Source organism: Cyprinodon variegatus, unplaced genomic scaffold (genome assembly GCF_000732505.1).
Source record: "Cyprinodon variegatus isolate N-32 unplaced genomic scaffold, C_variegatus-1.0 Scaffold1094, whole genome shotgun sequence".
NCBI classification, from domain to species: Eukaryota; Metazoa; Chordata; class Actinopteri; order Cyprinodontiformes; family Cyprinodontidae; genus Cyprinodon; species Cyprinodon variegatus.
This window is the reverse complement of record NW_015151547.1, coordinates 16,093-31,091: the sequence shown is the minus strand read 5'-3', so window position 1 is coordinate 31,091 and position 14,999 is coordinate 16,093. Positions and strand designations below refer to the sequence as shown.

The window sequence follows — 14,999 nt, the reverse complement described above, 5'->3', positions numbered from 1 at the left end:
CTTAAACTGACTCCCAGCAGAGTTAACTGTCAACTCTGACCCTGTTTGCCATGCATCCATAGCAAGAACATTGAGATAAGCTTTTTCCAGCAAGTCATAGATAATCTCCCACACCCAATGTTGGAAACATGAGGAACAACCCTGTGTGACAGCAGAGAGGGAAAAGCAATCCTCGACAAAAAAGCACTAAATAGGAGGGGGGATAAAAAAAAAACTAAACAAGCACAATGCCATATTTGAAACTACTGCTAATCTACAAGGCAAACAAAAACGAGCCTGAGTACACATCATCCAATTAGCCTGTGATAAATGGAAGTGCAGTAAGAAATGGCTATAAACTGTGGGCTGTAAAAAGGAGCAACGCAGTGAGGCCAGCTTCATATGGAAGTGGAGAGGCAGGCCGCTGACTAACAGGCACGCTAAGTGAGCAAACACACAAATGTGTACTATAAATGACTAGTAGAGAGGTCTCCAATAAGTGCAGTGTCATCTTTCAAGGCCTTTTAGCTAGCCAGCCCTGGAGAAAATCTTTAAACCTGAGTCACACTGGTGTGTGAACGCAAAGTGATTATGGCATTTTGTGCAAACCTGCAGAAAAGTACAGATCACAATCTTTATCTCAGCCTACTTGGTAACATTGCACCTGAAGATTTACCCAGTCTCTGTTTAAAGAAAAAACTTCCCTCAGTGATGTGAACTGTTGCCCAAGGTCTTGATAAACATGTTTGTATTTTATCACATTTGATTTCATCAAAACGAAACAAAAACTTAATGTTATAGATGTTTTCCTTCTGCAGTGGAACAGATGATCGGTCATGTGTGGTAAATACTTTCTACGTCACAACTTTTTGGACAAATGTGTTTCCATCTACTCTTGTGCACATTTACTCTTTTTGGCTATATCTTTTTGGTAAAACATATGCATCCAAACAAAGGGCTGTACAATGTACATTTTATTTATCACCATCACAATGTTAGTGTACAAAGTATGCATGTCACAATTTTTTCCGTTAACTTCTTAGTGACAGCATGGATGCAGTTTGTTTCCCATTTCTGTTAGGATCTAGATGGATTACACTTTATCTCTGGTTCTGGTTTTTTTTTATAAGCCAAGAACGAATGATAAAAGTGCCACTAAATTATCTGTTTATTTATTACACTCTATACTGTTATCACCACATTAACTACTATCATTACAAACAGTGTTTTTTTAATATCTTAAAATACTGCCTAGACAGCCATTTAACATATTTTTAATTGTAAACTATTGTAAACCCTCCTGAAACAAAACATTTTGTTTTAAAATTACTTGACTCTAGATTATATGTGCTTATCTGCAACTTTTAGGACATTTAGGTTTTCCTTTTAATTGCATGCAACTAAATAAAATGTATATATTTTTTCTAAATTATTTTAGATGTAAAAAAGATTATATTAATTATTCTTTGCAAATATGAGAGAAAAATGTATGCATGATTAGGTAAAACTGAGAGAAAAATTAATGCATTATTAGATAAAACTGGCACATGCAGGTATACAGGCCGGTGTTTCATCCATTTTATAATTTTATTACAGGAACAAATAGCTCAATGTATTTGCACGGCAAGTCATGAGCTAATTTTGCTGTTGCAAGGTTCAAGTTATCAGATCTCTCTGTGCAGAACATCACAGAGTTCATGTCTTCATGTCCTCGGTGACGCGAAGTTATAATAATCATTCCATGTGAGAAGTTGACTGGAATGACAAATATGAGAGCTGTGGTGGAGTACCTAAAATTAGCAGCCAGGTTAAATCATGCTTGTCGGGACTTTTTTCTTTTATAGCAAACAGGACATGTAGTCAAAAACTGACATATTTGTCACGTGAAACACAGGAACAAGAAGAAAAAAAAGGGCAGAACCAGAAACATGGAAATACAAATACTAGTTTAATCTGAGAGAGAAATATTCAAAGACTTTAAGCATGCATTCTGCAATACTCTCTGCCCAGAAAGATTAAGAAGACAGTTATAAAGACTTGACCTTCCACTTACAAATAAAACATTGTTTATCCAGATCAAAAAGGACAGATTTGCAAAACAAGATAGTAAATATGCAATGCTCAAGTATATTTGCCTTTCGCTTCAGATGCAAAAGTTAAAGCCAAGCTATAGACCAAAATAACTACTGTGCAGAAGATGTTAGAATAAAAGACAGAAAATTACAGGTTTTTAAACCTAAGCTGAAAATCTAATGAGGTAAGATCCAAGTGAGTCAGCCAAACATGGAGCACAAAAACACTTGTGTAATTTCAACTATTTCACAAGCTTTTTGTGGGGCTGCATTATCTGTCTCCTAGCCTCGTCTTTGACAGAGCTGGAAAAAAAAAATGTTTCTTTTACGTGTACATCACCTCTGGGTGTGTGTTGGTTTCATGCATTTGCTGGTCTTAACTGAGAAAAGTAGATTTCTCTTCTTGATTAAAGGCATTCAAAACGATTATTTCTGCAAAGTAAGAAGCGACACAGAGGGTAGACTCTCTCTCCACACAAACCCTTCAAAAGTTTCTGAATCAGTGTGGATTAAAAGGCGTGGGGCTGTCTGTACGGTCTATGAGTGATAGAGAAACTGGCTTAATAGGGTTTCTTTTTAAATATTTCTGCGAGGAAGTTGAGCAATGTGGTGGCAGCAGACACAAAAAAGGTTTAACTGAGTGACAGATTACAAGGTGTACTGGAGGAGCCAATGGTATTTAAACATTCAGAGGCTAAAAATCATATAGATTAAGCGCCTGCAGAATTCAGCAGAAGATACTCTAGTACTTGAGGCCTATGGGCCAAATATGCAATCAGCTGCAAGTGTAACCTTTTTAAAGACTTGATAACTCTGAAGTTGCTCGATATAAAAACAACTTTGACACTCCTGCCCTAGGGGAACAGCTTAAATGCTGGTGTGAACTTAATACTTGGATGAGAGATTTATCATGAATTTATTTATTTTTTTTATTTACATATAAAGTAGCAGCAGAAGACAGCATAAATTAATGCAACTGGTTTTTGAAAAGATTTGTGAAAACTCTTCTACAGAAAAGTTACAAAGAGGATACTAGCCTGGAGAACAAAACACTTTTTTTATTGTTTCTTTTTCTCAAGTGCACTTGTTTTCTGGCAGTGCTTTGGAGGGTAGATTTTTGCACTGCCTTAGATGAGAAACAGCTTAAACTCAGATGACAATAAAGAGCTGAACATCAATTTAAGCAATACCACAGACTACAAATTGTACTTGAATCTGTACTTTGACAATACCATTCTGTAATATGCATGTATAGTGCTGCTTTAGAATTAGGCTGCTGGAGGAAATAGGGGCCAACTTTTCATCATTCTGCTTATTCCATCTCTTCTCTCCTATTCTGCTGTGTTTGTTAGTTCAACCATTGATTTTATGTTGACACTGATTTTTCTTGTCATAGTAGCTTTATCTGTGACACCATCCTGGAGAGAAATATAATCTGTTTGAATGTATTCTTTAAAGTTCCTTGAGATTGCATGTGTCTGGAATTAGCGCTATATGAATAAACTGAATTAAAATTAATCTAAAGCAAGTTTGAACAAACGTTTAGAAGGTTATGATGTGCAACAACTAACACTGACAAAATAACAGTTGGCACAGTAAATCATTAGAATACAAACTTTTATCTAACTCTGGATATTGAAAAAGAAAAAAAAAAAGACCTTTTTGTTACAGAATGATCCTCTTGTTAATGACAAAACTTTTTAATAAAATGGACACTTATAAATTGTTAGTCAATCACCAGGATCAATCCGTTTTAGAACAAGTAAAAGGAGGGCTAAAATATATCATAAACAGAGGTGACAAGTAACGAAGTACAAATACTTTGTTACTGTACTTAAGAACACCTTTTCGGTATCTATACTTTACTCCATTACTTATTTTTCTTACTACTTCTGACATTTTCACACAAGTATCTGTACTTTCTATTCTTTACATTTTTAAAACAAACGTTACTCATTACTCTTGGCTTTGGTTTTATGTTTATAAATATTTATTTTATTTGCGCCATCAAATGCAGATCATTGCTGCCATCCACATCTAGTGAAAACTAGTGTAAATGGATGAGTCATATATAACGCAAACACTCATTGGTTATCTAAAGGAAATTATCAGAAACAAGCAGGTGTTCTTCAAACTGCAAACATGAATTATCTATGTCATGCTACAATGTCAGATTCAGAAAAAGATGTTGAAATGTCTGAAAGGTCGGACACAGGCCAGAGCGTATCGGAAATGGAGATGGAGACCAACAAGACCTCCCCCATCCTTTTCAAAATAGTCAAAAAATTTAGCTTTCAATTCATATAGTGGCGTCTGGCTGTTTTTTTTTAAAGGTTACTTTATACTTTAAGTAGTTTTTGGAGCACATACTTTTTCACTTTTACTTGAGTAAAGAGGAACAAGTTGATACTTCAACTTTTACCAGAGTGATTTTAAACTGAAGTATCTATACTTCCACTTAAGTAACAAATGTGTGTACTTTTGACACCATTGATCAAAAAACACCTAAATGTGAAAGTCTCGTGAAATAAAAAAAAAATGTATCATGAAATACGTAAATGTAACATTTATAAATAAATGTACTCAAATATTAAATAAACCATTAACTTGTAACATGTCACAATTAAATAATGATTCATTAGATTATTAAATGTCATCTAAAAAAAATACATTTACTTAAAAACGAATGTGATAATATTACCTTATTTTTATAAATACAGAAATAAATACACAGTGAGGTAATTCTGTGTATTTTTTTTTTTTGGGTGGGTGAGTGGGGGGGGCAGTCTGTTGTATTGCTATTTACTGGGGTCACAGGCTGAAATATTTGGGAACTCCCACTATCTATTTTAAATCTGATCTGTGTGGACTGCGCCTTGGCCCTTATGATGCTGTTTGTTAATCATAACTTTATATACAAAGCCCTTTCAATCAAAGCTGTGTATGAGAAATGATGCACAAAAATGCAAATGCCTGTTATGTATATATATATATATATATATAAACTCAAGTTGTGGTTTTAACAAGAAGCTCATTAGATTTGAAAACTTTTGCAAAAGATTGCAAGTATATTCCTTTTATGTAAACATTAGTTATCTTCAGGTCTAAATATGGGCATGCACTTCCCTGGAAGTCCTCACAGGGGCTGCATGACATGCAGCTGGGGGTGTTAAAGTTTGGTCAAAGGCAGGAGAAACATTAGGGTTCCTCCTCATCTATAACATAGCTGAGTGGAGGGAGTCAGAGCTGAAGCCAACACCTAACCTCGGGACTGTGACTCATCCGTGTGTAACACAACGGGAGAAAGGGTGACATCATTCCAGAGTCATCATCATCCTCATCCTCCTCCTCCTCCTCGGATGGGTTCCTGTAGAGCACGGTGCAGTGGGGGGGCCTAGTTTCCGAAAAATCACGTGACCTTCTGGTACTCTGCAGGCTGCACCCAACTGGAAAATGCACGATGTCCAGGATTTGCAATCCATGATGAAAAGGAAAGGTGCAGGTACTTTAGGTGGAGGACTAAGAGCAGTGGTGCTATTTACAGACACAAGGAGAACAGATGCAATGAGGAGGCACCCCTTTCTCCATATGATACAAGTATGGGCATGTCAGCCAACCAGAGGAGGGACCAGTGCAAGTGCAAAACGAAAGCCGTCTGCAGCCACCAGCAGCTCGATTAACTTGAAAAACAAGCAAAAGTGGGCTTAGGAAAACAACAGCGAAAGTACACAGAAACATCAACATACATCGATGTGGAAGCAAACCACTACGAAAAAAGTGCACGACGTGAAGCTGTAAACAAAAGCCGCTTTTAGCACGGAAGCCCTCTGCAAGCTGGTAACTACACCCAGAAAATAGACAGATATCTGGGCCTCAGAAAGCCACTGGGTCGTTGTGCAATCGCGCGGTTTGCTTTCGAGAGGGCTCTCTGCAGGAGCAACTACTCACCACACGGATCCGTAAGCACCGGAGCCGACCGGAGACAGGTTCTTATAGCGCTGCGGGACTTCCCACACGGTTTTGTTGAGCTCCTGTCGATAGAAAACGGGTCTCTCCTTGTGCGACATTCCTGCGGATTGACCACCAGCAGCCCCGCGGTGACAAAACAAGCCCAGCGGAAACTTCTGCCCTCTTCTCCGCTCCTCCCTGCGCGAGGCTGACGTGCACTGCTGCTGCTCTCCCTGTCTAAACTCTAAAAATGAATCACAACTTCACTGACCCAGTGTGTGCAAAATAAAAATTAACAATAAAAAAAAAAAAGAAAGAAAAGTTGCGCAAAAGCAAAATTCCCTTCCTCTGTCTCAGAACGATCGGAAACAACTTGGCGTACAGAACGTTTCAGGTCAGGAAGCACTCTGTCTGGCTTTCGCTGGATTTTTCGCCTCTATTCTGAGCTGAGCGCGAGGAGCCCAGAACGCGCACGTCCAACCGTCAGTCGCGCTCACGGGAACGGGGACGATTTTCTCGCGAGAAATGACGCGATATTGAGAAATTAGGGGATATCCTCAGGGGCGGGAATCCCCCCTCTGTAAGGAGTTAAAGATGTGTACCTTATGACATCTTAAAAGAAAATAAACATGTCAATTATGAAAAAATCAGACCTTAAGTATGGATCAAAACTACAACAAATCTAGGCCACTAAACGGTTCTAATCAAAGATACAAAAAACACCCATTGTAAAAGTTTTAAACATTACAGAATGTAAAAAACATTCCTCAGATTATGAGTTGGTCACAAATCAGTGCATATCATAAAATTACATGCTGCACAAACAGGGGTCTGAAGCCACCAAAGTGGCTGCTATTGGACAGAATACCATAGCTCTTGATAATCCCTAACACTAAAAATAGGCCACGTATTGGTTTTAAATATAGCATAACAAATATCAGCCTCAGAAGCTTAAGCAGACTTTTAAATTAAAATTTGAAATCTATTTTACAAAAAGCGTACAAGAAATATGTCTTAAGGTCTATTTTTGTGTATTTTGTCTTTTTTTGTTCCTTCTTACCCATCAATTAATATCTCATAGAGGAAAATCTAAGCTTACTTTTCATAAAACATTTGTTTTTCCTGGTTTTAAAACCTAAAAATAAAATATTGGTTGTTTAAAATTGCAAGAGATTTCAATTTTTAACAAAAATAAGTTGTTTTTTCTTATTAAAAGTTCATGCAATATTTGTGCCTCTTACCAACAAAGAAAATGGCTCTTTGGATTTAAGAAGTTGTAGACCCTAATTGTAGACATTACATCACTTAGCCATTTGTATTTTTACAAACTGTCACAGTGTATTCAGTAAAAGGCCTATACCTCTCTCAGAATTACCGTTGCCCTTTTTACCATTAGCTTTGCCCTGGTAGTCATGTTCAATAACAAGTCTGACAGTCTTCTCAGAGTATCTGTATTTAGACTGTAGTTGCATTAGATTTACATGGTCTTATACATTTAATGTTACTTAAACCTATTTTTGTGTCAATGATTTACCATAATTTTTACTACTGCAGCAGAAAAATCTAACAGACCCATCTTTTTCCTGTCTTTAGTAGCCTAAAAGATCAAAGTCAATGTTTCCCTTACAGAGGTATGTATGGATCAATAATCTGTCCATTATAAATTGTAAGACAGTTCACCCAAAACACAAAAAAGAACATCTGTCAGACCAATGATAAAAATAAAATTTATATAATGACTAAGGTGTTTATTTTGTCTTTTGAGGTGAACTGATTTCGTTTACAGCAGTAGAAACATATCTGTAACAATACAGGGTAAAAGTCTCTGATGAACACAACTTAAATTGAAAAGGATCAGGAGTTATTTTATTAATAAACAAAATACTCATCACTCCGATAATGGTCAGAATCTCAGCGGTAAAACAAGTCGAATGACTTTTTTTCAAACGTTTCTTCAAGTATGAACAGGCCATTTTATTTATCCTCTTGAAATAAGGTAAAGGGTCAACTGGGAAAGATCCGAGACCTCCTTAAATCTTACGCACGTGTACCATTCTCTACGGTTTTGTTGAAAAACTTTGGACGACATCTTGGTTGTTTACCAGAAAGCATGAGGAACACTAAGAAAAATACATGAGGTGAAAGACAAAAGGTCAAATAAAGACATATTCTCCAAGAAGCAGCACTGCACAGAGCCCACCACCGTGCATAAAGGGGTAAGAACACCTAGATGGGAATTTCTGTGGGGTTTCCCCCCCACTTACCTTGGAGGTTTTAGGGGTTAGGATGAAAACAGGAAAACTGCGTGTTGTTTTGAGAAAAATGCTGACCACAATCGCTGTGAGCTATTTCGAAACAAGTAAACAATAAGAAGCATGAAGACACACTTATGTTGCATTAGGTCTCACTGGTACTGGAACTTATTGCATTACACTGTGTTTGTCAAAAACCACAACACCAAAGCTGTTAACATTTTTTAATCAAAACAGCATTGAATCTCAACAAAACAATGCAATTTAATCATACAAATCATGTCCCACAAGTCCAAATAACAGCAGACGGATAAAAGGGCAGGAGCATCACAAAACTTTGGCTTTGCTTTTATGTTTTCAGGCAAGTCGAATACATTTACTTAGGCATTACCTTCATTTGAAGATGTTAAGTGATGCTAAAATTAACTTTCGGATAAATTTTTATGGACATAGAGAAATTTAAAAGTGTGGGCATAATGGTGCAGGGGTTAAGTGCGCGACTCGTGCCGAGGCTTTTATTCCTCGATGCAGCTGTCATAAGTCTGAATCGAGCCACATGACCTTTGCCACACGTCTTCCTCTTCTCTTAAATCCCATTTCCTGTCTGCCTACTTTCAAAAACTGACAAAAATAAAGGACACCAGAGTCTAAAAATAATCTGTAAATAGAAATCTAAAAGTGTGGCAGGCATAAAGTCATTCCCCTTTACTTTAAACCCTCTAAATAAAATCCAGTAAAACCAGAGTCATCAGACGTAATTAGTAAAATGAATCTTGCTCCCTATGATTTAATTTTAGTAAAACTGCAGAAGTTTGGTGAAAGCCTAAGAGCGACCAACATGAATAAGAAAACTAACATTGCACCACACCTACTCCTCAGAGGTATAGTGGTGGCAGCATTGTGCTGTGGGGATTTTGCTAGGAGCTCCAGCTTTAAGTATTTCAGTTCTAGAAGATAAAGGACACTGAACCTCAAGAGGCCTGCTCCACACAGAGGGAAAAGTTCACCTTCTGACAGGACCTTAATGTCGCCACTGAAGCATATTCTTGAACTAGCCGACCAATCCTCTGGAAATTGCTTGAAACCCTGGAAAGTGAGACTTAAAGCCATGCGTGGCCAAAAGTTTACAAAGTAACTTAGATACATCAGATCTGATATCAAATTCAGAGAATTTTAGGTTTTGTCTTCCCCTCCCCCATCTGCTTTACAAATCTTCACCAGTCAGTTAAATGATATCCCATTCAATTCCAGTAAAGTACAATAAAGTTGTGGTTGTAACTAGACTAAAAATGAAATCATCCTAATTATTAGATTAGATAATGCAAAAAACTGTTGAGATCTGAACAAGTTGAGATGAGATGTCAAATAGCTCTACTCAGAAAATTGGCAAAATAAAAGAATTTTGTAAAATTAATAAAAGAAAATAGTGTAACCATATTTATATATTAGCTTTGTATATCTTTCCCTCCACCAGTACCAGGAAAGGCAACACAGAAACAGCATAACTAGGAGCAGGTTGAATGAATCATTTGATTTCTATTATTTATTTATTTTTCTTTGCTAGGTATAGCGTGGCAAAACTTGAATAGGACACAGGTAAAATGTAGCATGTACATTTATCCATTCAACCTCCCGTGTCCTTCAGTACAATAATAATAATAACCCAGTGAGTGTGTAAGTTAGAGAGAGCCATCAATATAACCCAACAATAGAATGGAATCAAGTGAACCTGTGGGCCTTCTCTGTAGATTCACAGTCCCCCATGTCTGTAGTGCACAAATATACAGGGAGGGTTTGAATTCCTAGTCACCAGAAGGGGGCAGCACTGGCTTAATATTTACAAGGGGTCCACATGCCCAGTGGGGTATCATCTGTCACTTAGGAGACCCCCAGAGTGAGGATTAACACAGGACCACAGAAATGAGTCCATTCCCAGCCTGCAGCCATCCAGTCCCTCCAGTCCAGGCTGATTATCATTTCAGGAAGATGACGTAAAAGGCCATGATCAAGCAGGAAATTGCCACAGGGATGTGAAGCCGTGTCCCAATTATTGCAGCTAAGAAGGAGATAAGAGAGGGAGAAGATTGCAGGTCAGCAACAGATACAACACAGGACATAAAGGCACAACAACTTAGAGGAATACATACTGTTAGCCCAAACTGATTGTTTAGCATTCTACTTAATAAGGAGGGTAAGGGTAGATTAGAATGTGTTTTTATTTGGATCGCTACCAGTTTATAATTACAATCACAACCGCACAGCAGAAACCAGATAAAGAAAAAAATAAATGCATACGTTTTTAATCCACCTCAGATTTATGAAAATTATTTCCATTCAATAAATACCAGATTGATCATGTATTTTCTGTTTTTCAGGACAGATTTCTTTTGGGGGAGTGGGGGGTGGGGGGACTGAACCCAACAATTATTCTATTTATAGACGAATCAGTTTCTTTTTCCATTAATCACTTAATCTACAATAGGGGACACCATCAATAAGTTAAAGTTTCAAAATAAACATTTGGATTATATAAAAACAAACGTTTATTGCAAATTTAAATGAAGCACAGAACCAAAAAAATGTATAGGTACAAATATATATACACATAAAGAAATTTAATCTTTAATAGTACAATTGTATTTTCCTGTTTCCAAATGTTTATAGTTTATATTTCTAGAGCTGTGTCCTAATTGCTGTTACAAGCAAGCTATTATTTCAGCAAATAGCATCTTTTAGAATCTCTGTCCCATTACTCTAGGTAATGATTCGATTGCCACACTAGTTGACGATTATTTTTATAATGGTAACATGTTTCAGACTTACTTTATTATTTTCTTAAAAGCCCAGATGATGGCATAGGGCTTTGTTAGCATCTCAACGTTTTCTGGCAAAATGATGAGACGCCTATGGATGTTATTTGAAGACAATGCCTCAACACCATGATTCCTTGTTAGATATTGTAGCAATATGTAACAAGGAATCATGTTTACATTTGATCACTACTGCATTTTATTGAATGGAAATGTTAATTTACTGACTGAAAAGCTGTACTAAACAAAATGTTGTTTTGTGTACACTCTGTGTATACAAAATGACAAAAGTTGTCTAAGTCTAAGACTCCTTATTGTCCCACACAGACCTGGGCTATAATCCAATATTAAGATAAATATATATATTCATAGAGTTGAGATGACATTTTTGATATTTCAACATACATTTAATATTTGTCACTGACTGACATTCCAGTGTTGTTATTAGGGGTGTAAATAATAATCGTTTTGTATCGATGCATCGATCCAACAGCCAACAATCCGATGCATCGATACGTCTGCAAGAGTTTTGATTCATGTTTTTTTTTTCCTCCTGTCTATTTTTATCCATTTGCTCCTGGACATAATTCTCCCTCCCGTGCTGCGGTGGCGCTAAACCTATTTTGCCCTCCTACCGTGCTTCCTGGTTATACTTTTACAGCAGTGTGTCGCAGTGAGCTTGACACAGACATTTTTGATCTATGCTCAATATTGAAGTGTGGTCTGTGCTACACACTGTGGGTCTAGATACTGCCGAGGGGGAGAGGAAGTGGGGGCGAGTTTAGTCCAAAGACGGAGGGACATGAGGGCCAAAAAGAGCGGAGATCCAGGTGGAAAAAGGGTCCCAGCGTTCTCGCGCACCTCGCTCTTCTAGCGGGTCAAATTTCATGAGTGGTTTTCCGCAATTTCGGTCATAAAAACAAAACAAGCCGGCCTCCTGTCCCGTCTGTGGAGGGGGTGAGGAGGTCTGGATCCGAGGTATTTCATTGCACTGATTTTGTGCAGTATTTTTTGATGCAAAGCCTTTCAGAATCTATAACTCAGGGGTAGTATTATTTTTCAGTGAATAAGGTTTTATTAGGAATAGGTGGAGTGCAACTTTTCTACTTCTGTTATTTGCTGTTGTTGTTTAACGATATTACAGCTTTCATTGATTTATTTCAAATTTGAAACATTGTTTAGCCTGCAAGGTGTAAAAAAAAAAAAATAAAAATAAAAAAATGAACCAATTAATCGAATCGAATCATGGTGTATTCTTGAGTATCGAAAATAATCGAATCATTGGGTCAGGAAATAGAAACTGAATCGAATCGCCATGATGGATGTGATTTAAACCCCTAGTTATGTAGTTTTATGTTTTTATTCATCTCGAAATTATCTCTTAAAAGTTGTTGGAATTCTTGGGAAGTATTTTTGAGGCTTTTAATGTTTATTTTTACATCGATAATAAAGTTATATACAACCAAAATTATGAAATAAATCGTGATATGTTTTGGCCATATTAAGGTCTAGTCCACATTGATCTTCCCAGACATTAAAACACCATGGGAACTTCTAGCTTTTATAATATCCAGGAGGGAGAAATAGATGTTTAATCTTTTATATGTGAAATGTGTGAATCACTCCAAGAAAAAGAGCAGAAGACCATGTAAAAATATGGATCTGAATCTGGTTGGAGTACCATTAACCATATTGAAACAAACCATGAACAAAAACCTAATAAAATTCCGCTGAGTGAGAAGGAGCATAATCCAAAAAGTAACGTAAGCAAGCAGATTACTCTTTGCAAAAACATTTTGAGACAAAAAAACCATTTCTGGAAGTCATGCCGAGTAGTGTTCGAGTGACGTTCGATCGGCTCACAATCATATTGGCGGAATTTTCATGAAAAAGTGTGTGATCAGTGATGACCAATCACAGCCTTTTGTTAAAGGCAATTCTACAAAATTATAAGGAAGCAGACAAGTGTCTTAATTCATCCATTTTCTGTCATGCTTTATCCCCAGCTGGAGTCGTGAGGGGTGCTGCTGCCTGTTTCCAGCTGTCTACGGGTGAGAGGTAGCGTACACCCTGGACAGGTTGCCAGTCCATCATAGGGCAACGCAGAGACAAACCACCATTCACACACACACACACCTAAGAAAAATTTTGACAAGACAAGTAATATAACAGTCATGTTTTTGGACTTTGGGAGGAGGCCGTAGTACCCGGAGAGAACCCACACCTGCACAGGGAGAACATATAAACTCCATGCATAAAGACCCTTAAACAGGAAAATACAAACAAACAAAAGCATTTGAGAAATCACATTTTACCTAAAACAAGAAATATATAGTTTACTTTTATAAAAAGACAAGGGTAAACAAATAGTTAATAAACTATAAACTGTCCAATCCATAGAGAAAGGCCACACCACAGCCCAAACTAAGCATAGTTATAAGTTTGAACAATGGATGGTATAATATTTACATAGTGTGTATGTAAACCTCTGGTTTCAACTACACAGGTTAAACCACTTTAAAAGGCAATAATATTCTGAATTAAAAGCATGCATATTGGGACATCGCATGCATTCCAGATATTCTCACTGTTCTTATTAGAATGTAATGTTTTGGAAAATAAATGAACTTTTAACCAATGAAGGTTAAAAGAAGTTTTCCCATTTGTGCTACTTGACAAGTTTCCTGATCATGACAAGGCACGCCACAAATCATGTTTTTTTTTTCTAATACATTTTCCAGTGTTTCTAAAGGTATAATCCTAACAATATGGGTATTTTTTTTATAACTGCAACAGTTTAAAGAGTTGTTGCACTGTTAGGGTATGTTACCTTTGTAGAAGACGCCCCACACTCCTTTCTTTTCTGACAGCAACCAGCTGTTGAGCCGAGGCACCTTTTTGAGGTATGCACATGTGCAGATGAACAGCAGCCCAAACACAAGGATGCCGTCAAAGGAATACACTGCAGAGGAGGACAAACATTGTAAACATGACTAAAAATATATATCTAAATATATTTATATACTAATTTAAAGGGATACTGCTGTAAATTAGATTAGACCGATCAGAGGGATTTCAAAGGCAACATTCAATCACTTAAGGGTTATGCAGCCAAGGTCCAGCTGGATATCATATGCTAGTTAGTTAGCATAATAACTGTTGCAGACCACAAACATAAATTGTAAGTTATGCAGTAAACGCAGGAAGCTCGGTCCATCTGTAACTCTTGAAGAATAATCTGACAAATTCGTATCAGAGTAATTGGTGGGTTTATTTCAATCCTCATGAAAGACAGAAAGTAACACAGGGGGGGCCACGTCTACAACCAAGCTAGCCTTCACTAGCTCTTCTTCAAATCTAAACCAATTAGAAACTGTTCTCCTGCCGTCCACCCATCAGCTAGAGCAACATACTTACCATTGGTCATATCTGCAGTTTGGTCTACGGCGATGTTATATGAGTTTTTCCTTCTTAATAATTAACAAACCATCCTTTAGTTTAAGGAAAAGATCGCATCCTGCCCAAGCTCCTGGTATTTCCGTTTTCCTGGCTTGACAGTCTTCTTTACGTTGCACGTTTGTTGTTGACCGTTTGGCATTACCGCCACCTAAAGGACCTTCTTGATACTGCACCACCTCGCGTAAATCTGTTTTTAATAAGTTGTCATCCGTTTTATCAAACATATTCAATATTCACTTAAAGGTGAAAGTGCTAATATATAACTACGCCAAAAATTGTAAGTGTTTCAGAAAGATTTTTGTGTATATGTATGTTCTTTTTTTTATTAAGTGCACAATGCATTTTATGTATTTACTATATATGCAGCATTTATATATCTATCAGTCTATCATTCAGTTGAATACATTATTTATTTTCCTCGTTCTATTGTGCTAAAATCTTTAAATCTGTTTATTTTTATGTGTGTTTTGTCCATATTA

General features: G+C 37.0%; 2 protein-coding genes across 3 annotated transcripts in view; both read right to left on the bottom strand.

The window, feature by feature from the left end:
- Positions 1–6,426, bottom strand: part of LOC107101432 (mitogen-activated protein kinase 14A) — a 32,509-nt gene extending 26,083 nt beyond the window's left edge. For both annotated transcript variants that reach the window (XM_015400349.1, XM_015400348.1), the window contains exon 1: positions 6,000–6,426. In XM_015400349.1, coding sequence (XP_015255835.1) covers positions 6,000–6,118 — 119 coding nt within the window. In that variant the 5' untranslated portion in view covers positions 6,119–6,426. The remainder of the gene's footprint in view (positions 1–5,999) is intronic.
- Positions 6,427–8,445: 2,019 nt separating this feature from the next.
- On the bottom strand, positions 8,446–14,633 carry tmem167b (transmembrane protein 167B). The gene is made up of 3 exons (XM_015400339.1): positions 14,479–14,633; positions 13,892–14,023; positions 8,446–10,307 (listed from the first exon to the last, which is right to left on the bottom strand). The coding sequence occupies exons 1-3, from the start codon at positions 14,486–14,488 to the stop codon at positions 10,225–10,227; spliced, it is 225 nt and encodes a 74-aa protein (XP_015255825.1). The 5' UTR covers positions 14,489–14,633; the 3' UTR covers positions 8,446–10,224.
- Between the last annotated feature and the right edge of the window lie 366 nt (positions 14,634–14,999).

Bases quoted from the DNA above. Each gene is read 5' to 3' on its own strand.
- tmem167b (XM_015400339.1), bottom strand. The intron at 10,308-13,891 runs GTAACATACCCT...TCTCCTTCTTAG, and splicing joins GTGGGGCGTCTTCTACAAAG to CTGCAATAATTGGGACACGG.